Source organism: Buceros rhinoceros, unplaced genomic scaffold (assembly GCF_000710305.1).
Source record: "Buceros rhinoceros silvestris isolate BGI_N320 unplaced genomic scaffold, ASM71030v1 scaffold8014, whole genome shotgun sequence".
In the NCBI taxonomy this organism is placed as follows: Eukaryota; Metazoa; Chordata; class Aves; order Bucerotiformes; family Bucerotidae; genus Buceros; species Buceros rhinoceros.
Genome location: NW_010407649.1, coordinates 61,655 through 85,018, shown reverse-complemented (window position 1 = coordinate 85,018; position 23,364 = coordinate 61,655). Strand labels below are relative to the sequence as shown.

The 23,364-nt window shown below is 41.8% G+C and overlaps 1 protein-coding gene across 1 annotated transcript in view; it reads right to left on the bottom strand.

Annotated features, from left to right (window-relative positions):
• Positions 1-23,364, bottom strand: part of ULK4 (unc-51 like kinase 4) — a 127,889-nt gene that overhangs the window by 44,704 nt on the left and 59,821 nt on the right. The window contains exons 31-32 of the mRNA XM_010134555.1: positions 16,357-16,462; positions 1,174-1,340 (exon numbers count right to left, since the gene is read on the bottom strand). Coding sequence (XP_010132857.1) covers positions 1,174-1,340; positions 16,357-16,462 — 273 coding nt within the window. The remainder of the gene's footprint in view (positions 1-1,173; positions 1,341-16,356; positions 16,463-23,364) is intronic.

The window sequence follows — 23,364 nt, the reverse complement described above, 5'->3', positions numbered from 1 at the left end:
TCTTTCCCAGCGAAGCACCCTGGGCTCCCACGGAGCAGCTACACTCCCTGCGTCTGCAACAATCAGCACAAAGCCCAAGGGCCTGATGCTGTCATGCCCACTCTGCACAGGCTCGATATTCCTAGAGAGAAATCCCTCATGGCACCTGCTAACAGAGGACTCAAAAAAGACAAGGTACTGTCAGATCTAAATTAAATTTCTTCCAAAAGCTGGAAAGCCCCCACCTCCCAGTGCGGTGTGTGGTCGATAGCACAACTGATTATGTAAATCTGTGTAGGGGGAAAAGCAGCCCAATTTTCAATACCCACCTCATACATTAGACCTTCTTAACAAAACCAAGCCAAACAACTGCAATTGGCCCACTAAGGAGGACCTTTTCAGAACAAAGCAGCCTTGTCCTCAAAGACAATAGAACCTGGCTGCAGCCTCTTGAATCTCTGTCCTCCAAACATCCTGGACCCAATAGGTTTCTCTTCTCCAGCAGATAACCCCAAGAACATCAAAAGCCTCACATGAAGAGTGTGGTAGTGTTTGCAGCCTCAATACTTCCACTTGACTAATTTCGAAATTTGGCAGATCATTTAAACCCAGCTTAACATCACGTCTAAAAACAGGTGACTGCTTTTTCTTGCTTTGATTCTAGGAGAGCTGTGTGCAATTGCTTTGCACAGACTCTTTTTGCGCCTTGTTTTTACGGAAAAGGGCTGCTTCGCTGCCAGGGGAAGCTCTGCCAATGCCATGATCTGCATGGTGGTTCAAACAAACTTGGAAGCCAAACCGAGCAGTATAAGAGAGAAAATACTTTTTTATGCAAAGGTAGTGCACATGATTTATAATAAAAATGTGGGTTTTATGGAGTGATCTTTTAAAATGAATGGAAGAAAAATGCTTCCAACTGTCACTGAGTAAATGTAGAATTAAGCTACATAGAGAGTACAGAAACAAAACAGTCAACTAGGATCCGTGTTTCCAGCATGCACTGAGACTGCTACAGATAATATAACTACACAAAACAGCAACAAGAAGTTGAAAAAAAAAGTTCTTTTCTCTTTCCACCACACTAAAAATTCAATAAAAAAATCAGAATAGTGGGAATTCCATTATTAGGAGAACAGGAAATTACCCATAAAAAATGGTTTGAGATGGTGATGAGCCCAGGAGTACCCTCCATACCTGTAAAGCCTGGCGCACCACGTTGCCTGTGTACATCAGCGTGCGGTGCAGAATGTCGAGCAAGGCCAGCAGCAGTGCAGTCGCTGCCTTGGTGCTGCTTTTGACATCTGCCTCCAGGTACAGAGCCACAGTTTCTAGTAGGAGATTACAGATATGATGAGCCAGTCCTGCATAGAAAGGGAAACAAAAAAATGTAGACTATCAGGAGAAGAACAGTGTGGCTAGTTAAACATAATAGATCAGGACACAAACAAATTCCACGTACATTAGGGATATTTCTTAAATATCCTCTTTTTTCCTGTTATTATAATTACCTCCTCCCCTGGTCTGTTTGGCACAGTTCCTAACAAGAGTTAAACTGACACAATCAAATTTGGTAACCGCATAGAAAACCATGTAACATTCACTAAAGACAGTCACACTTTGGATGCTGGTAGATGGGGCTCCTTCACAACGCTCCTGGGAACAAGCATTCAGCCGTTTCTCCAGGCTGTTACAAAATGACGCATCAAGGTGGGAGCCTGAAGTTTTCTTTCTAAACTGCTCTGCCAGTTACAGCCTTCCCCACGTGCTTTAATTGTAGAACTGAACAGCGTTATGTGTAAACAAAGTATATATACTCAGAGGAGATTTATAAATTAAATACAACTGCAGTGCTATTAAGAGCAGATGGGAGTAAAAAGTTTCCTGAAAACACCTTGTTCTGAAGCTTTTTCTAAGCTTCTTTGGAATTTAATTACCTCAGCCCCTATAGCTTGCTTAATCACCAAATCAATTGACGTATCAGAAAAAACTGCATTTCAAGGCCACACCGATTCGGTTCAGAATCTTCCTTTCTTTCCAATACAAAGTGAATGAGTTCATTATATTTTATCTTCATCTTTTTCTGCCAGAGTTTTGTAAGGATTGAAAGATACTTTGCTCCTCATCAAGAACATAATTACGTTTATTAACTATCTTTTCAACTGGCCATTAGCCATACCGTGACTTGAGCCCACGCATGTAGTAACGCTGTAATATTTTAGTAGTATATCAGCTTCTAGTCCTGATGACTGTCAAAAGTGACTGAAATATTTCACTGATTTCCCTGAAGAGACTGCTTTTATAAGCTGCTCTTTATAAAGTAATTGCTTTTCTCTCTCTTTTTTTTTTTTTTTTTTTTTTTTTTTTTTTTTTTTTTTTTTTTTTTTTTTTTTTTTACAAACATCAGCCCAAGATTAAAATGAGACACGGTAGAACAGAATGTAATTACACCATTCAGCTTTTGAGAGTAGGCAAATCTGTGGGGTGTTGAGCTATTTGGGCTTTGAAAGATTCCCCATCAATTACCTGAACTTCCAAGCACTATTTTCCTCCCCTATTCATCTACCCTTAATACTTTCCTCAGGAAATTAAATACAAAAACATTAATTTAGAACACAGTCCCAGTCAGGATCATTACGACTTGCGCTCTTCTCCTATCTCACATCTTTTGTGTTTTTGTGATTACCAGCATTATTCTTTCACAACAGTTTGACTGATGGGCTACAGCTCAGGCTAAGCTCTGAATTTCCTGGAGTTTTGTCTGCATAAACCAAACTCTCAAAATTATATCAGTCCAATCTCACACACTTCATTTCCTCCTCCTTTCTTACAGTTCAGAACCGCAGCAGAAATTGTACAGCTCACAGAGAAGCGAGACAGGCATGCAGAGAACACTGAAGTGATGTCACCAACACCCACCAAGAAGAAAAAAACCAGACATAATTGTATGTCTACCCGATACAGAACTTGTGGTTATTCTCTGCCTTTTTTCACCAGGCTAAATTAGAACGAACCTAAGAAAACAGTCTGGTAAGAGCTGGTCCCTATCAAAGCGACATCTGTAAAAACTGCCTGCAGGGCTGTGTCCGAGTACACTGTGCTTCTCCCTGTAGATGACCACAAACCCCACAGCCACATCAAAACGCCTGAGTCACCCTGTTATTTCTTGAGGGCTTCCAGACAGCCCTGAGAAGGCCTCTTCCCAAGGAAGGCATCAGGAATGTTTCCGGCAGTAGCCCCTCTGCATTTACAGCACTACCTGGGGAATGAGCACTAGGGAATGAAACGGCATCCGTGACTGAGCTGTGATCCTTCTTCTTTCAACTTGCTTATTCCCAGCCTAAGTATTAGCAACCCCACCCTCGAACACCTGAAACACACCAGAATGTCCACATTCACTTAACTAAAACACCGGAGCTGATGATTGTTATATAGGTAGACACACGCTCACGCAGAGTTATATGCACAAACACATATGTTGAATCTGGAAATTCTCAGGGGGAAAAGCATCCTTTTCCTAGACTTAAAATACCTCTAGAAAACTTAACACATCAAAACTTTACAATAAAAACATCTACAATAAACCACTGGTGCAAAAGGCTCCCTAAGATGCTGCATGATTCACACAGAAACCTGATGAACTCTTGGTTCCACAGATAGACCAAGGCATCAGACCGACCTCTTGGCCAAATAAAGTCCCAGACATGCTCTTTAAAATGCTTTACTGTGTCACGACAGAAGAAAAATTGGATGCCACAGTTGTAGACACGTAAATATACTCCTTGCCCAGACCACAAGACAAAATACTTGCTCTTTGTCCTCAGAAGAGAAAGTTGGGAACTGGTGTAACTTTCAGTTACCGTGACAAAATTCAGCTGAAGCATAACGGCCTTGGCCACAAACACCATAACCCGTTTCCCCAAAAGGGAGCTATAAAGATCAAGACTGAAAGAAGAGGATGCAATTCTAAAAACCAAGGAAACTGTATTCGTAATGCAGTAAGTCATAATATAAAAATCACACATGGATCTTCCGTATCGCTTATAGCGATTTAGTTTAAATTGATTACAATAGTTTAAATTGATTACAATAACTCATGGTGCACTAGTCAAGCCTTGTATTTAATTGCAAAAGAAAGACCTTCAAAGCATCAAGCCTCAGTGCAGTTCTCTGCTATTCACATTTTGCAGGAGAACAAGGCAAAAATTGGATTTTGTATTAGAATTCTTGTGTTTCTAAATTAACGTAACTGCAATTACACAAAGAAACTGTTCTAATTGCAGTCCAGATTCATAACATGCTTTAGAATGATTTAATCCAAAACTCCTCCACAGTTTTACAGCCTTTGACAAGCCTCGTACCCACAGCAGAGTATTCCTCCTGCCTGGATTCCCCTCGATGAACGGAGCGTGTGGCTAACAGTGCTTCATGAACGCGGACTGGGCTGGCCGTGCTTGTGTTTTACGAACCTTTTCAAAAGATGGAAGGAGTCTTTTGGCCCCTGGTACCACTAATCGGACAGAATGTGCCGTGATACCTCCGGAATGAAAGCGGAGAGCAGACATTTTATTCACACCTATTAGCAAGATGGATACAGGAAAAGAAACCTTCGCTTCCAAGTCCTATGGAACATGAAAGGACAGCCTAGGAAGCAATCTTCTGTGCAAGCCTTCCATGCCTGCCGGCAATTAGAGCATGCAACACACCTGCCTGCTTCCAGCCAAAGGAGATGCTAGAGCAGGTGCGCGCCCCCCGAACAACGCACTGCGCAGCCAAGCCCCCAGCCCGGCCCCGCTTTGCTCCTGTCGAGGCGCTGCTCTCTGTTCGTACCACACCTACACAACTGACTCCCCAGGGAAAGCTCCAATCCAGAGGCACAAGACTTTCCTTATTGCTCAGGGGGAACTTGCCTGGCTTTTCTGCCTTTTTTCTTTTAAAAGATTACTCAAAACAACAACATATTGGGCACAAGAAACTGTATTGCCAGACTAACTAGAAAACAAATTTCATAATCTCTTTAATGTTAATGATAAGCCTCAAAAAATACTGCTAAGAAGAGACACAGGACTGTAGCCTGATAGAGTCTCTCTCCCAGGAATTAGCTCCTCAGTACCTGAGCACTTAAGATAATCCACCAAGTCATAAAGATTCTTCATAAAACCTTATTTACCTCCATAAACCTGGGATTTAATTTGCATTCCTCGCATTACAGCCCCACTGCTCAAGGTTTCTGTTTTGAACAGCTGCAAACAGGCAACATAAAGCAAACAGTATCGTTAAGGTAATGGCATTTTTAGCAGAGGCTCATTGCTTCTATTGCTATTTTTGTTTACTATTTGTTACTGTTTAGATTTAGAAACTATTTATGTTTGTACAATATTATTATTGAGGGAAGACTAAACTAGGACAGAAAATGAGATCAGCACCGATTCAAAGATCTGGCGAGTTAAGAATGTCAGAACAAGTGGAAAGGAAGTGACAGGGCTGTGGAAGGGATCAATTGCCTGACTGCTGCACTGAAAATCCTTTTCTATTCCGATCCCAAAAATAAATCGCATCTGAAGAAGAAAGTTTTGCACGCGTTGCTGTTGGAAGGCACTTTATAGGCAGCATCTTTCACTTGGGAAGAAAGTACAGAACTGACGACTCCCAGGGAACCAGGTCAAACTCTTCTCAGCCAAGGAGAATCCTGCCCACACAGAAAGCTTCTATTGGCTAAGATTTCTTCTATGGAACTAACACGGAGCTGATAAAGACCAACAGGTGTGTAGAACAGCAAACTAAAAGATAGAAAACCCTGTGGATTCTCTCATAAGAAGTATCTAAGTGTAATTAAAAAATGCAACTTGAATGATTTAGGAATAACAAATGTCCAAACTGTTTTATGAACGGTCGATACAAAAAATAAAAATAAAACAAACTGTACCAACTAGGCCAGACTGCGGGTGTTCTGCACAAAAATGAAGGGGTTAGAATGACATACACAAATGCAGTATTTCCAAAAGTAGAATCACGGATCTCTCAGGAGTTCCTGATTTGCTGCTGCTTTTGAAAATAAGAAAAAAGGCTTTTCCCATCTTAGAATCTCGTTACGGTTTCTGTGACAAAATTTCAACTGAATTCAAGCGTTTTGTGCCAGCTTGACTCAACCATGCTATAACTAATTCAGAAGAGATACCCAGGCTGTGGGAAGCTCAGTTCCCAGCACACGTGGGTTTTCAGCATCCAGATTTCAAAGGCGGGGGGTTTTGTGCCAGACAAGAGGTGCTGAGACAGTCCTCATTCCAATGAGAGTAACTCATCAGGTTAACACAAACTTGTTCAACAGGGAGAGAATGAAGCATCAGAAGGAAACTTTCTTCAGGAAATAATTGTAAGAACATCCAAATGCGTACTAGTTCTGTCAGAAAAAAACCCCCTAAAATTTGTATGAGTGGCTACTACATAAGTACAGACCGTAACGATGCTCCGGGGATGTATTCACAGTGTTAATAAGTGTCTCATTTCAGCAGTCAGGTTTGATTTGCTGGGACCATGCTGCTGGCACCACAGTCTCCAGGAAAGAGACTGTCTGCCCTTACATGCTGTGAGCGGCTGGAGATAACTGCACGTTTACTGCAAAAAGACAGATGAAAACCTAACAGCAAGGCAGGACGTCCTGAAGATGCACCCACAAACTGTAAAGCCTTGTATCGGGAGGCTCATGAGACCAGACATGAAAGAAGTATTTCCTCTAAAATTATTTATTCAGGTTAAACTTTTGCTCTTCAGAGGTGGGATTTAGTACCCAGCAGAGTCCCAAGGTGTGCTGCCAGTTCTGTCACTAAGGCAAGTTACAGGCTGCTGCTCCGATGACGGGGGAGCCTAAGGCCCTCGATGTGCATACAAACACTGAACTTGTGTTTTTTTCCTACGGATTTCAGCATTTCAGTTGATCGTCTTTCCGTGTGTCAGTTGTGCAGTATTGCAAAGCACAACCCTCCATCACAAAAACATAAAATTACATAAACCAGGGTTGTGATAAGAGAAAACCACATTGTCTGGATGGATTACTATTGCTCTTACAAAACAAGCTCTACCACAGCTTTCCAGTTCGGTATTTCCCCCATGCATCAGAGCTACATTAGCACTCGCAGTCCATTTGCTGAAGCGCAGTAATTCTACAGCACGCTGTACTTCAAGTCACAGCCTGATTCACGCCCTATTTCATCCCTTACAAGGTGTCAACTACAATAAAAGCTCTTGCTTTTGTCAGACAGAAGGTAGATGATGCTCACAAGATTTTTCCAAAGGGCAGGTTGTAATGATCTGCACGAGGAACAGCAATATCTAACAGGACACCTCACTGAGAGACAACGGTTCTCAGAACCTCCTTTAAAAGTAGCCTGAGGTGTTAGTGCTCATTGTTTCACAGCCACGTGGAAGAACTTCTGCTGCAGGTTGAGTCAGTATACAGCACATGCTTTTCAGAAAAACAACAGCTGAAGTCCTCAAAGCCAAACAAAAAGTTCTTCATTACATTAAAATCTGTTATTTTTGTTCAATTGACAATTCTTTGCATTAAGCAAGATTCAGAGTCTGTGAAAATTCAATAAAGTCTTTTGACTTACTGCTCAAAGATTAAGCCTGCAATAACTACCATGTGATAAAATACAGGGGGAATTTATACCCTGGGCTTAATTTAGAACTAGAAACTCTAAAGACATTGCTCTTTTAATAACAGACTTCCTGTCACACAAGATTAATCCCTGTTTATCTACTTCAAATATCTTAACGTGCTTCTGCTTTGGCATCAACTTTCCCTGCTACCAAAATCCTTGAGAGACCCCATTCAAACTTGGAGAGCTGCCCTTCTGCCAAAACCTGTCCAGCCCAGATAGGAGCAGCCTCAGAACGCAGATACAGCCCGAACCGCTGTCACAAGCCGACAGCCGTCAGCAGCTTTGAGCAACGTTACCAGCACTAATTGCTCTTGCTAGGCCTTCCGAGTCCCTGGACCAAGAGAGATAAGGACAACGAACCCTGGCTTCAGAAAATTCTCTGAAGTTTCCAGCTTTAAATTGCAAAAATAAAACACAGTTGACTGCTGTTGCCAGATATATTCAGCAAAGAATAAGGGTAAAAACTCCACGCATTTCCCTACTGAAAAGTCACGCTCTGTAAGAAGAGATATTAAATATTTATCCTTGCTCCTCTTGGTCTAGTTACATCAGTCTTTCTCTGGATGGAAGCTTACAGAGTATAAGCCACTTGGATTTTCAAGCCAGTGTCTTTTACAGTTGTTACAACTAGACCAAAGAACAAAAGCAAAGGCTGGAACATCTGCGAAGCGGAATGTGCTGCTAGTGATTACAACAAACCTGAATCCACGCCACAGGTTCCTGTAACATCCCACACTATTCATCAGCTGAGCTTACCACAGAAATGAAAGCTGACAACTAGCAATTGCAACTGTCCACGGTGGCCTTGGTGTACGATCAAAGACCCTACACGCAGGTCAGGATGTTACGTGAGAGTAAATCTGGTTTTGCAAAAATGACCAGATTAAATTCTGCAGCCTTAAACCTCCTCTGCTTAGTCAACTGTTTTCCAAGTGTCAGGGTAACTCTGCCCAGCAGACTCTCACTTGCTGTCCTCCGGCCACACCAATAACGCCACATCTGATTACATCTCCCAAATCTAACCACAGGCTTTTCACCTCTGATGTTTTTCTTAAGTGACTTTGGCATATGTCTTGTCTTGTTTGCACAGATGTTTGCTCTGCTTTGACCTATCCATGATTTTCAACCTTACCACTGCGACCTTTGAGCTGGAACCCACCACACTGTGACCATGCTGTCACCTCAGGCTGTCCCTCACCTCATACTCATCATTAGTACACCCCCAACCAACAGAGCCTTCGTCTTCAGGCAGCACAGCCACTTGATCCCAACCCTCAGCCAAGTCAGCTGCTGCTATGGCTCAGCTTACTGCACCAGGAGGCAGCATTGGCTCTGAAAGAATGCCGCCACCCTTCCCAGCACCAAGCTTGTTCCGGTGAGCAGTAAAACTAGTTGGAGGTTGGCAGGGGCGCTGCTCCTGGGCTGGCTGGGCAGTGGTTGGAGGCGAGCAATTGTTTTCATTTGCATCACTTGTCCTTCTGGGTTTTATTTCCCCCTCTCTTTGGTTTGTTAGGGTTTTGGGGTTGTTTTCTCTTACCAATTTTTTTTTGTTCTTACTATGATCTCTTTTTAATTACTAAACTGTTTTGATCTTTCTCACTTACCCTTCCGATTCTCCCTCCATCCCTCTGGGGTAGAGCGGAGCCAGTGAGCAGCTGTGCTGTGCTCACTTTTCTGAAGCAAATGCATAGTAAGTAACAGTTTGAGTGTGTTTTCCTTGCAAGAAAAAGGCCTAACCCCACACTTCATGTCATTCTGGGATCAAAATCTACAATATCTGTCCATATTTATTTAGCAAAAATGTGTATTGGAAAGACTGTTGAGCCATCATGGATAATTTCACCGTTTTTTCAATATTTACGTTATTCACATCAGTAGCAGCAGTTTTGTTGCTGTCCAGGTAAATAAATCGCATTTCATGGCTGTATCATTGGCTAAAATGCTGTATGTCACAACGTGGGCATGTTAGCTAGGAAATACGATCTTTTTGAAGTGTGAATAAATCCATTACCAGCACTTCACCAAGTGCTGGACTTTGTGCCAAGTCTCACAGGAACGGGGATGGGAGACTTTTCAGTGAGCAACCTGCAACATGAGCAAAGGAAGGACAGCCCTTGGGAAAGGTAAGACAAGTTGAAGCTAAATGAATGCAGGTAGACAAAAAGCTTCCATTCTTTTTTTTCTTACCTTTTCAGAAAGTGGTAATGGAGAAAAAAGAAGTCTTCCCAGTTTTTACAATCTTCTAAGACAGAAAAGAGCTTTATATTTTATAAAGATACCCAATTTCTGCTCCTGTTCATCTTAAAAATTCAAAGGGAAGCTCTTATCTTTTTCCTCAGCCAAAAAGAAGGGCCAGCCAGCTGCTGCAGGATCTTCTGACAAGACAGGGACACATCTACGGAAACCCTCACATCCTATTCATGAAACAAAAACCCCAACATTGATCAAGTTAGAGCCTCTTTCAGTGAAAAGCTACACACTGATTTGCTTAAAACTCAGATCTGAATCTCACTACATGTGCTCCAGCATATCTTTGCTGACACACTTCTCTTCAAAAATCCTTCTTACATAAATATAGTCTTGGGCCAATTAGAAAAGGGTTTAAGCTAAAATGAGACAAAATAGTGGTTTTTTTAAAAATTAATAGGCAAGTTTGTACTATATTTGTGAGTTTTTAAAATTTAAAATCAAAAAATATCATCAGGTCAGCATCTATGGTTTTTGTCAGAGCAGCTTAAACAACCACTGTCCCTCAGCTGGAGATCTGAAATGCACCAATCAGGTTCCCCCAACCTGCAAAGACTGACTGTGTGCAGATACACTGCTGTGACGTGGAATTACTGATTTTACACAGAATTAGTTACCATATCAAATCTCCAAGGCACTGACCAAATGCTGCAGCAAAAACCTACCAGTTAAGGAGCGGTAGCTTGCTTAAATAACTAGATCAAGAACACACACACACACTCTCATTTGAGTATCTACTGCCTTAAGATGGTGCAAAAAGCCACCTGTAGCCATGGATGTACGGCTTTTGACTTCAAAAGAAATTTACCTATAGCAATTAATTCTTAAATCCAAAATACACAACAAAAGTACAGCTTACAGTGTTTGGAAAAATTAGGCTCAATAATACTATAAAATTAGATCCTGAAGAGCAAAAGCAAACATCAAACTACGAAGACAACACATAAATGTTGTGTAAACAGATTATTTTGTGAGATGAACACATTTCTCTGTCCACACTTCTCGTGACAATAACTTCAAACAAAAATTTACCTGGCTGTCTGGAAGCTAGCACAACTGTTGGGGAAAAAAATCTAATACAAACCCCAAGCCACTCTTCAAACCAGCATAAACCCCTCCGATGTCATTTATCTGTCCACTACATAGATCTGGTCCAGCCAAACCGGGGCTTGTTTTTAGCAAAATGGACTTTTCAGTAGGAACACAGCGCGTCAGAAGGAGACCATCACCCCTGACAGAGCAATGATGGACAGAGTTGAATTTTGTTACAGTGCTGTATACCTCCGCAGCCTGACACCTCCCTCCAGCTGGCAGCGATCACTGTCTTCGTACCAAGACTGCCCTAACAGCTAAAATAACGAGCAGAAAATACCAACAGCTCCGCAACCTACAGCACAGGATCAGGGTTCGAACCAGCGCTCTTTCCAGCTGTACTTAGTTTTCATTTCATCCCTGAACATCATCTTTTATCTTCCATATTATGTATGACAAGCTACACAGGGACGTCGCTGAAATTAGAGTTTAATTTATAATCTCTAACGCCTTAAATAGTTTGTGTCATCAATAGTTAACTTGCAGCTGCTATGATAGCTACGCTTTTACCTAGTTACTCATTTTCTCTCATCCTGATCATATCCACTGGTGATAATAAATATGCTTTGAGTTGCACTTCATGGCATAATGTCTAATGATAATGCAGGAAAAGTAGAATTTAGAGTGAATCCAAAGGCAACGATCTCTAGAGAGGAGAAAAAATACATTATTACAGCTAAGTGGGTGAGAAGGAACATAAGGCTTTTGAGATTTTTTTTTTTTTTTTCCTTTCTCAGAGGCATGAGTTTGTCAGCAGGAAACCTTCAGATATCCACATGCTCAGGTAGAAAATCAGCGCCCTACATTTTAACATAAAAATGTTATTTGTGAAACAAGTTTTCCGCTTCCAAACATTACCAGAGTAACCACTCAGCCAAACCCTTCAGTCTTCGTTTTGTCTAGGAATTGGGTAGGCACGTTATGGTTGGCTCGTTAGCAATCCAAGGACAGTCCAAGGTTTGAAGTGGCTGTATTTACTGAACTCACTTCCCTCCGCTGAACTACGCTGGGCAGCGACACCATCATCGTGCTTCCGCACAGGGCTGCTCAGGCTTGAGTATCACAGAATGAGAAGACTCTGAACACTTTGTCATTACTCCTGTCTCTTCCACCACTTCAGTGTTGAAACAAGATACCTGAGGTGGTCTACGCTGCAGGATGATCTGCTGAGCTGGCCACGGGGAGATATTGAGAAGCCCATTCCAGCCCTGGTGAAAGCCGGTCCTCTTTTACAGCATGGCACTGCCATGACAAAATCTAACAGCCTGTCGAGCCTTTAACAACGTGTTATCCCGTGAAGCCTTAGCAAGCATGCTGGGACGGTTCGTGCCTTACGGGCATGGCTCTCCACAACAGTCCCGGTTCCACGTGAATGGCATAACTGTTTCTCACAGCAGTTACCATCTCTCTCTCCATCCCTTACACGTGGCTGTACTGTTGAATATCACAGGATGACACAGGTTTTCTCCTCAAAGATTTCACTTCTCCCATGCTATTTTGACATGATTCCCAGTTATCTTTCATGATACCAGACTTCTAAGTAAGTTTACCCATGTGATGTTACATGCATCCACCTGAGTGACTAGCATTTTGGGTCAGAAAAAAGCCATCTCAATACTGTTAAACAACACGCTAAACTTCACAACATCATAGAAAAGACTTCTCCAGACTCAACCACCACAGACTTCTCACAAATACTGTCTGCTTCCAGGAACACTGATGCTTTAGCAGGAGAGACAGCTGGCTGGGAAGCCAGAAGCCGTTCTTAAAAAGCATCCTATGTGCTACAATCGAATGTCTTTTGGAGACTGAAGCTGAAATACAATTACCTGTGAGGAAGTGACAGCAAGAAGAATATCCTGCAAAGATTCAGGTAAGTTAGAAACCTTTGGGGTCTATCTAGAGAGCTTAGAATTCATTGTCGTTATGTTAAAGATCTCTGTATGTAAACGACTTGACATCCTTTTCCTCCGGAAAAAAAAAAAGAAAGAGGTTAAAGTTGGATGTTGTTCTCAGGAGTGCCACTTTCTGGATATGCAGTATTTAACAGACTTTAACAATATGACACACAAAGGCATTTGAAGTCTAATTAATCTCTTGACATTTGACTAAAAGTCAAAGCAATGGACCACAGGATGAGTATGGGTACCTCATCCATGAAGGTTCATCTTTCTTTCATGAGGCGCAAATGAGTTCTGATGATCTGACTGCAGAGTTTATTGCAGATCTCTTCCTTTTTAATAACTGTCCCTGCTTTAAGCACCCAGCACACTTTCCTAATATCATCTTGATCATAACTGCTGGAGCTGACACTCTACATTTCCACCAAAGGTCCTTCCTTAGGAACTTCAGTTTTCACACAAACTGCTTGAAGTTCCATGTACTACTAAGAACTGTTGCATTTTTACACCAAAGACTCATTTTACTGTTATTAAACCCCACAGTTTTGCTCTTACTTTAGTTCCTGAGATTCAACAACTTCAACGCATCAGGAATAAAGTTTAGGACCTGCTGTACCATATAACAGAAATGGTTTTTAACATTCAGACACCTCTGCTTACACCGCTAGCGGTGGTCACTTCAGGAGAGCAGCCAAATACAGGATCACAGCAGCAGAGCCAGGGAAAGGTGGTTCAATTCAACACGACTTTATTGAACTTACAAAGTTATCTCCTTATCCTAAAAAGCAAGTGGGAAGTGAAAACAGGAAAGACCAGGGCATATACTAATTGATAGATCTTACAGGCCTATTAGTAGACCTCAGGATACTATGTAAGTTTGACAGTTCATAATTTAATTTAAGAAATGCTAATGGAAATAGAATTCACGGATGAGGAGGTTTCACCTCTGTCAGCAAAAGCTATTACAATCCAGGATATAAACTCAGACCAGTTAGCTCTACTTCAGTCACGTCATAACTTGATAAAAGAAGGAAAACTGCTCAAGAATGATGCTCCTCTCACATTTACGTTCTTTAGTTCCTACCTGAAGGTGAAATGGTATGTTTTGGGTTTTTGCAACCTAATTTCCATAGCGATGGTCCAAGATAACAGGGTGGAAATTTAATACACTGAAGTTTTGTAATTTGGAAACTTTAGGTATTAACATTCCTTTCTTTCTGCAAATGTGTAAGTACATGCACACGTTACAGACTTGGGGAGGAGCGGCTGGAGAGCTGCACAGCCGCAAAGGACCTGGGGGTGCTGGTCCAGCCGACTGAATATGAGCCAGCAGTGTGCCCAGGTGGCCAAGAAAGCCAATGGCATCCTGGCTTGTATTAGAAACAGTGTGGCCAGCAAGAGGATGGAAGTGATTGTCCCGCTGTACTCGGAGCTGGCGGGGCCACACCTTGAGTCCTGTGTCCAGTTTTGAGCCCCCTCGCTTCAAGAAGGACATTGAGGGGCTGGAAAAGGTTCAGAGAAGGGCAACGAGGCTGGTGCAGGGTTTGGAGAACTTGTCCTATGAGGAGCAGCTGAGGGACCTGGGATTGTTCTGTCTGGAGAAGAGGAGGCTCGGGGGGGACCTTATCACTCTCTACAACGACCTGAAAGGAAGCTGTGAGGAGGTGGGGGTCGGTCTCTTCTCCCATGTTAAGAACGACAGGACAAGAGGGAATAGCCTGAAGTTGCATCAGGAGAAATCTAGGTTAGATATCAGGAAAAATTTCTTTACAGAGTGGGTTGTGAAGCATTGGAACAGGCTGCCCAGAGAGGTGGTGGAGTCCCCATCCCTGGAGGGGTTTCACAGCCATGTAGAGGTGGTGCTGAAGAACATGGTTTAGGGACCCTGGCAGTGCAGGGGGAACGGTTGAGCTTGATGATCTTAAAGGTCTCTTCCAACCACATGATTCTGTGTATTTTGGCACGCCATGCATTGCACTACTCCGCTGTACATTAGCCAGGAACATTTAACTCATGAGCTCATACTGTTGCCTTTCCCTAAGCTATGGCACTAACTTGGGGATCTCTCCTTCCCTCAGACATCAATCACTATAGAATCAATACACACACTTTGTATATTTGGGCCTCTGCACTCTGTCAACTTAAAATTGTCCAATGATTACAAAAGCTGGGGAAAGGAAGGAAAGAGAGAGACTGGCAGAGAGAGAGAGAGAGAGAAAGTGTCACAGTCCTAGAAGACCATACTAAAAATGACCACTATTGTCTCGGCTTTTTAGCATCTCAACTTCACACAAGAGACCCTACATTAATCCCAGTCTCCTTCCTGAATTCCAGTGTCAGTAATTAAACTGAATCTTATTATTCCCTGCTAATTATTAAGTGGAAATTGTCACTAATCTTAACAGAATGACTGTTTAACAGCTGATAACACAAGTACAGGCCATTTTAAATTCCCTCTGTGACTTCAGCTGCATATGTTATTCCCCATTTCACCTCTAAACATTACAAGTGGTTATTGTTACATGTCTGATGTACTGTCAGACAGAAGGACACAGTTCAGAGGAGAGAGAAATTAACACTAGGCCATCCACCCTGGACGCAGCCAGCTGAAATGCACAACTATATCACATAAATCACTGAAGTAGTAATGAAGCAAGTGCCATCACGCAAGATTTCCTCGAGAAAGGGGAAAGTTCAACATGTCAACTACAAACCATTAAAGAACACCCTCTTTCACCTAACAAACTCCTTTGAGCAGGAAAGGGTTCTGCAGGCTAACAGGCACAAGAGGAAACAGCAACGAGGGTCTCCAAATGATCCGTCAGCAAAAATACTGCTTCTCAGCAGCTGAGGAATGGCATAGACCGAATTGGAAAGAAATCCTCACTGCTAACGTCTGGACTCCGGCAAACCAAAAAGCCTGACAGGACTGACCCCCTAACCTGAGTTCCTTCAAATGTTTAGCAAGTATTTAGGGGGTTTAATTTCTAAAGCTCCATACGCACGCAAATTAATCACCACACTGTAGCGGGGAAATAAGGGAAACTGATGACCCATAATACTCTGCCTTCAGCCTTTAAGACAGCAGAATAGCTCATGAAACTTGAATGCCTTCATTAACATTAGCATGGACACAGTGCTAATAGGATGGAATAACATGCACCTTCAGCAAGTCTGCAGATGACATTGAAACAAGGCAAGTAGTTGACGCGATGAAGGGCTGAGCTAACACTCGGAAAGAGCTGGAGAAGCTGAGGAGCTCAAAAAACAGGCTGCCAGAAACCTCTTAAAAGTTTTACAAAGGCAAATACAAAGTTCTGCACATGGGAAGGAGTAAAATCGTGTTACAGCACAATTATCTAACAGCCACTCTGGAGTATAAATACATACAAATCTACGGTTTCACGCAGAGCCAGATATTACAAGAAACAGGGGAACATCTGTAATACGGAGGATAACGGAAGGAAAAGATGCCATACCTTCTTCAAAGAGCAACAGCATGTTCGTGCTTTTGCTAGCCACCACGTTATTCAGCAGGGCAATTAGAGTTTGCATTGTATTCCCGAGAATACTGTCCTGGTGTTCCTGTAAAAAAAAAAAACAACCCCCCAAATTAAAAACAACCTAGTTTTCTCTTTGCAAGGTTAGAAGACAACTATTCCCTTCCAAAAATGTAGTGGTACAAAAGTAACACTCTCTTAAACCCATACATTCAATATTTTAAATACCAGAAACCCAGCCAAATACCTGAGTAGATAATATCAATTTCAGGAGCCAAATCTAAAGCCTTCAGTCAAAACTTCTCCCATGTTCTTTTGAACCGAGAGAGTTCACAGTTGGGTCTAAACTTTTAGGACTTTTAAAAATGGCACAAAGCTTTATCAACCTAATCTCTATATAGCCAGAACCAGGAACATTTCCCTTAGTATATTTCTTTTATTGGTTGTATTAATTTTACTCTTTCCAGACAACCCACAGTGAGTTGTACAATGTTTGTTGGTTGTACATCTACTTTCGTAAGTACAAAATTAATTTCACATCCACATTAAAGACCTATTTCTATCAGTTATGATGTGTTTCTCAAGCCTGACAATTTCTCCAGTGATTTTCCACTATTTTCTCAAGTGAGACACTACTGATTTTTTTCCTTGACGAGTTTGACAGAAGTGAGGATACTGTGAAATGCATCTGCAGTGCTGCTTTGGAAAGCCCCGTTACAGTGGTGTAAAGGGCCACATCGAGAAGAACAAGTGGCTGCCTTTAAAAACTGAGCTACTGAAGGAAAGGTTTTGACAGGCAGAGGCTCAGTTGGTTGCTTTGAAAGCATTAATTTGTTTCTGCATTCAAAATATAAAATTAGATGTTATTATTTCCTGTAAATATCACAAAAGGTACATGATGAGGCATAACCCATTAACAGAAACAGAAATAAGTAAACACACGCAGCTTCCTAGTCAGCTTCAGGCTGTGTGAATTTTCTACTCCTACTAGAGCACTTTAAACTGGATCACAAGAAGAGACAAGGAAGAGTGGCTCGCTGCCTTCTGAAGGACTGCAGTTTCCTACCAAACCCTAAAAAAAAAATATATATATATGTCCAAGAACCTCAAAGTTCAGTTTACAGAGCTCTTCACAGAAATCATAAATGGCATCTCAAGGAGTGCAATATCTATCTGTTCCTCTGAAGGTTTAAAGTACAGCCTGGTAACTTTAAAAGTAATGTTGGAAAATATAAACACTACATTCTGCAAAAAATAAGGTAACCAATAGAGAAAAGAGATACCAGAAAGTCATGGTGCTAAAAATAAATGTGCAGTTATTTCCTACAGATAGCTTGAGGGGAAGAAAAATATCATCTCAGAAGAACAACGGGTTTCTCTTGTAGGCTGCCATTGCAGCATCCTATTAATTTGCCTAAAGCACATTTCTAAAAAGATACATTAAATAGGAAGAGTGACTATTTGTGTTATTGAAGGTAACGATACATACCCTGAGAAAACAAAAATAACAGAAGCAAAAAAGTTCCACAGATGCCAAAATGAGAATGGACCCAAATGTTTTCTTCTCAAGTACCACATTTCTATCACTGCCCCATAGATTTGAGGTAAACATCTTCTAGTCCTTCCCTTTGCAGACAGGCAATTACAAGAGGAGCTGGAAGGTGTTTACGACAGCCATCGTTTCTGTTCACCAGGTCAGTAACCATAACAGGAAGGCACCTTGGCTTTTACCACAGATCAATTATCCTGCACAACCCTCTGAAAGACCAGCACGGCTGCTTTCACTGCTACTGAAGCACGCGTAACACATCTTACCCTACGCACAAAGAAATTAGAATTCCAGACGCAACGTAGATACCTTGAGGAAGGAAACGGGTCTCTGACAATCTCACAAGCAGCATGCTCCGCTGTACTACTGAGGTTTAACACACATACCACAGGTGGTTCCTGCCAAGGCACTAGGTACCAAGAACCTAGGGGTAGGCTTTGCTCATCCCAGTCGTCACTGACTGCCGTTAGACTCAATTTTAGAGTTTTATATAAAAAATATTTAACTTCTTCATAATCCGTCAAGGAGCAAAGCTGATCTAATTTGTGTTCACAGCACCACAGACTGTGGACTTTTAATGAACAGTGCACTTGACAGCTTTAATAAAACATAGCATTTGCCAGCAGAGATAATTAGAATTGAAGCAGCAAAATTCTAGTGTTTGGCAACACAGATGAAACAACTTCATTAAAATGTACAGCTTCGGCAAATGAAAGGCAGGAAAGCACTGGACCCTGAAGAATCAGCCTTCTCAAAACTAATTGCTTCAATGCTTAAAAAGGACAGCTATGAAATACCAAGGGCATAACAAGGAAATACTAGTAGTAAAAAAAAAAGGAACCACAGAAGATAAATCAGGCTTTTCAAACAGGACTGCACTGCATTTAGGCCATTAAACCTTTCATTCCAATTCTGAAGGGTTGTATGTTAACAGAAGAAATCAGCTGAACTACGGGTTTTTTAAGACAGTCAGGGAAGAGGTTGTGAGTTAGCAAAGCAGGAGCATGAATCTTGGCAAGACACTCCAGCTAAAGTTGCCATTTCTCTTCAAGTGGAACAGAACTTAGAACAGCACAGGCAAACTGCCGCATTTTACCTACGTGGCAGGTGACAAGAGACAGCACCTGTGATAAGAAGGTACCAACCTGGAGGACTTCACATACAGGCCTCTCACGTATCTAAGAATCCGGAAGGACACGCGCCAAGTATGTTTACCACGGAACAGTCAGAATCTTAGGACGTGTAAGGAGGAAAGGTGGCATTTACCACGTTTACAGATGCGCTGTAATTAAATCTAAGGACCACCACATACCGCGGTACTGCAGCTCATTCAACACAATCAGGGATGAACTTGAACCAGGTTCTTCTCAAGCTTACGCATGACCTATGGACACAGGTGAGGTAAACAAAGGGACCCAAGATGAAAGCTTGATTATTTTTTCATACACTAAATGCATTGAAAAGAAAATGACAGGAATTAAATAGATTATATGTTTACTAGAACATGCCTTTTTTACTGAGAAAAAAAGCTTAACCCAGTTACCTACTTAGTTGGCTAATCTGGTCTTTAACATTTTGGGGGCTTTTGACACAGAAGACCAGTTACGTATAAACTGAAAGCTTATAGCTATGGATCTCGAACATCAAGGGAACTCTGTTTTCCTTACTGACGATCCAAGTCAGAAGCAAGGACAGCCACGTCTCTTGCTAGTCTGCTTTTCCAAAAGCACAGTTCCAACAGAGCTATTGCCAAACATTTTCCCCTGTTATGGTCATACAATAAGCAATTAATCTGGTAACCAATTTCTGGAATAATCGTGTTCCTCAGGTGTATCACGACAGGGATATAATCAGCCCACACAGGAAGATCAGAAGTCTTGCAACTTCCATGGAAATTTCTGTTGGAATACTAAAAAAAGAGAGAATCTGTCTTCCTAGTCACCAAGTACTAGGGCAAAGTCTATCAAGGACAGGGAAGCTAGTTATTGTGAAGGACTGATGAAGGATACCATTCATTACAGCCCAGGGTGTCAAGTACCAACCAACAGAAAGCAGCAGCGTTAGTCTTAGGTTTTGTTCTACCCACTGCAGCAGGCAGTGCAGAATTTCACCAGGTATTTTGAGCAGTACATCCATTTACAGAGCATTCTCATCACACCTAAGTTCTGTTAGGTCTCTGAAAACCTGTCTTTCCCTTTGTTCTGGAACTCATTTGTTACATCCTTTTCATTTCTCCGTGTTCTCTGTTATCTTGGAGACAAGCATGTGATTTCATCCGTGGGAACGGTCAGAATCTTAGGAGGTGTAAGGAGGAAAGGTGGCATTTACCACAAACAGAGCTCTAAAGAACGGTGCTTCAGCAGAACAAAGTTTGTTCCTTCTAGAAAACCAGCTTCTGTCCAGATGATACAAGTACTTTTGTGCGTCAAACTAAAAATGAAAATATAAATAAGGCCAGTGTCCCTCCTCTTTGCACTTTATTCCCAAATCCTGCAAGAACACAACTTCAGAGAAAGGACCTGGGAACACAAATGGTAGTTCTGCCACCACCTGTTACTAGGGTAACTGCTCTTCCTCCTCTAACCAAACCACTCCATGCTCCAGCCTTGTGGAAGCTGAAGAAACCACGCTAGTCCAAGAAGGGAAATTAAAGTAGCACGTTACGGATTACAAAACTGCCCTATGTCAGCAGGCGTGAGATTTATAAAATGCATCACGAGAAGAATACTTAAATCTGTTCAGAATTAGACAATCCTCAAGGTTAAGAAGGAAACTGTACGAAGGCTTGTCATCAATGCTGCTTTATACACGATGAAAAGAGGAAGATGCCAGAATATTGATACGCTTTTAACATTAACATGTAATTTTTATAGCTTAAACTACCAAAGTCCCAAATTCTAAGAATTCCTTCTTGTCCTTGCTTTTGTTCCGTATTTATCTGAAAAAACCCAGCTACTGACATGAAAGCTTGCTTCTCAATTTTCATTGAGCCAAACAGTCATCTTGGGGAAAACAAACCAACCAACAATAGGAAACCAAGAGTCTGATTCAGTGAAGTTCACGTACCATTTTCTGTCTGATTTTTGGACAAAGACAGGATAAATATTGCACGACAGAAAGCACTAGCCAGCCATATCATCTCCCGTTCACAGCTACAGAGGAAGTACAAAGTAACTCAGCAGCAAATCTCTAAATGCTGTGTCAGTTGTTCTTCCTACAGAATCGCACCCGAATTTCAGGCACCAGTGAAGCCTCAAAGCTTCTCCTTTTGTTCCTGAAAACCATAGAGCAAGAACTCATTTTCACAGGAAATGGTCTTTATTGTCAGCAGAGGGAGCCTGAGACGAGTCCTCTCAAGTAGATCAAGCTTCTTCACAGGGAGGACACTGTGAAGCAGTTTCCTATAAAAACACCATTTTGCCCATTGCCTAGGAAAAAAGTCTCAAGCAACTCGAGCGGTCTCGAGCTTCCTGAGTGTTAGAGGTGTTCATCGTGAATAAAATACCCACATTCTCAGCATTAACTAAAAGCTAGTTCTTAAACAACTTCAAAATAGCAGATACCAATCAACTGACATTTTTTTTCCTCCCCATCCAGATTTTGCTTTGATGTAAAAGACACTTTGCCACCACAAGGAAAGAAGTTGAGATCAAGTTTGGGGAATTTGCTGGTGACGTCTTTGATTTAGAGAACACAGATTTATTAAACTTATCCAAAGGATCATATTAGCACTTTTGATTGGAAAAGTTTTGAAGGGTCCGGGATGGATTTTCTGTTTACAGTCATAAAGAGACGTACTCTAAGGCAGAGCACTCAACCAGGATACTGAAAATTTAGTTTCAAGTCTCTGTTGCAATTGGGCTGTGCAGGGATTTGAACACTGCTCTCCTTAACGCCGCATTCCTGAATCCATCAGCAGCTGTAGAGGAAAGGATCTCTCTCTTCCCCCTTCTCTTTAACTAGTTGCTAAATTAGTAGTTAAGAGCAGAAATTGAGCCTGGCTCAGTCATCACACCACCTACTGAGGTGGCCGAGATCCAGATTCAAATGCCTTTCCCAACATTTTCCTTAACAACTCTCCAGTTGGCAGATCAGCTGGATGCTTTTAGATCAAAGTAGCATTTCGATACCAAGAGAGAGGCATAAAATATCAGAGAACTACATTCATCATTACTAGAGGCCAGAAATTTCAGCCTGTATACAATGTCACAAAACATGTCACTGCGCCATAGAGGAAAGAATAAAGGAAAATGGAACCACCACCCAAACAAACAACCTCAAAGAACTGGACCACTGGACTAACCCAGCATAAAAACATGTCATATGAAGTGATTAAAACGTTAACTTCATTAGAACACAGGGGCCTAGTAATAACTACAGCAGTTAATTTTTTTAATTACTCCTAAAAAGCCATTTTACAGTTAAGGTAACTATATTCGTATTTTGCTTCATTTCATTCAACCCAGCCTCCCTGAACAGTTATTCATACTGAAAAATGTGTTCAATAGATGTGAGAGGGAACGAAAAGATGAAAGAGGAAAACTGCTGAAATGTATCTGAAAAGCTTGGGAAGAGAAATCGCACAAAAGCCAGGGAGAGGAGAGCAGGGTATCATTAGCCATTTTCATACCCTAATGGAACATGCAAGTTTCAGTCTGTTCCTGAGAGCGGGTCTGTGGCAAAGAGCCCAAATGAGGTCTGAGAACGGATAATGTACCTTTAATGATTGAAATAGCAAGAAAATTAAATCTAATCATGTTTCATTAAGCATACTCTAGCTCCCATTTTTACTAAATTATTTTATTATGATTTCCCAACTGTCTGCTGAAATAACCTTTTACAGCAATTTAATTCACCATCATAAACAAGTCTCATTTCTCACAGTGAAGTCCCCCGGGATGAGTGAGAGGAGATGGATAATCTAAACCTTGCCAATCCTGCAGCCACTAAGGTAACCACTCAGGGAGACAAAGATTTTTGTTTCCCTATTTGTGGCTGAGATCATTACGATATAATTAGAAACGTATTCACGGGTAATAGAGCATCTGTTATGGAGATGCCATTCGCCCAACAAGCATCTTCTGTAGCAGTCTTTAACAAGGAGGGCAGCAGGCATAATCCCCACTTCACTCTCTGGAGAGTTCTGCATTAAATGGACTGCATTAGACACCCCCCTCGCTCCCCCTGTTTTAATGGAATCCTATTCAGGCATCCAGTGTTTTCTCCGGCTCCACTGTTACCCTCAGAACTGCCTGTCTGTTTGCTTCCAGCAATATGCTCCTGCAGTGCCATCCAGATGTGAGCCCTACAGATAGCTACGTGCAGCGCATTTAAATCCTGCTCCAGAACCCGCTGCAGGGCAGGCACACGGGAACTCCACAACATGCAGTAACAGAAGAACCGGGCTGTTTCCAGAATAATCCCCGGCTCTCTGCAGT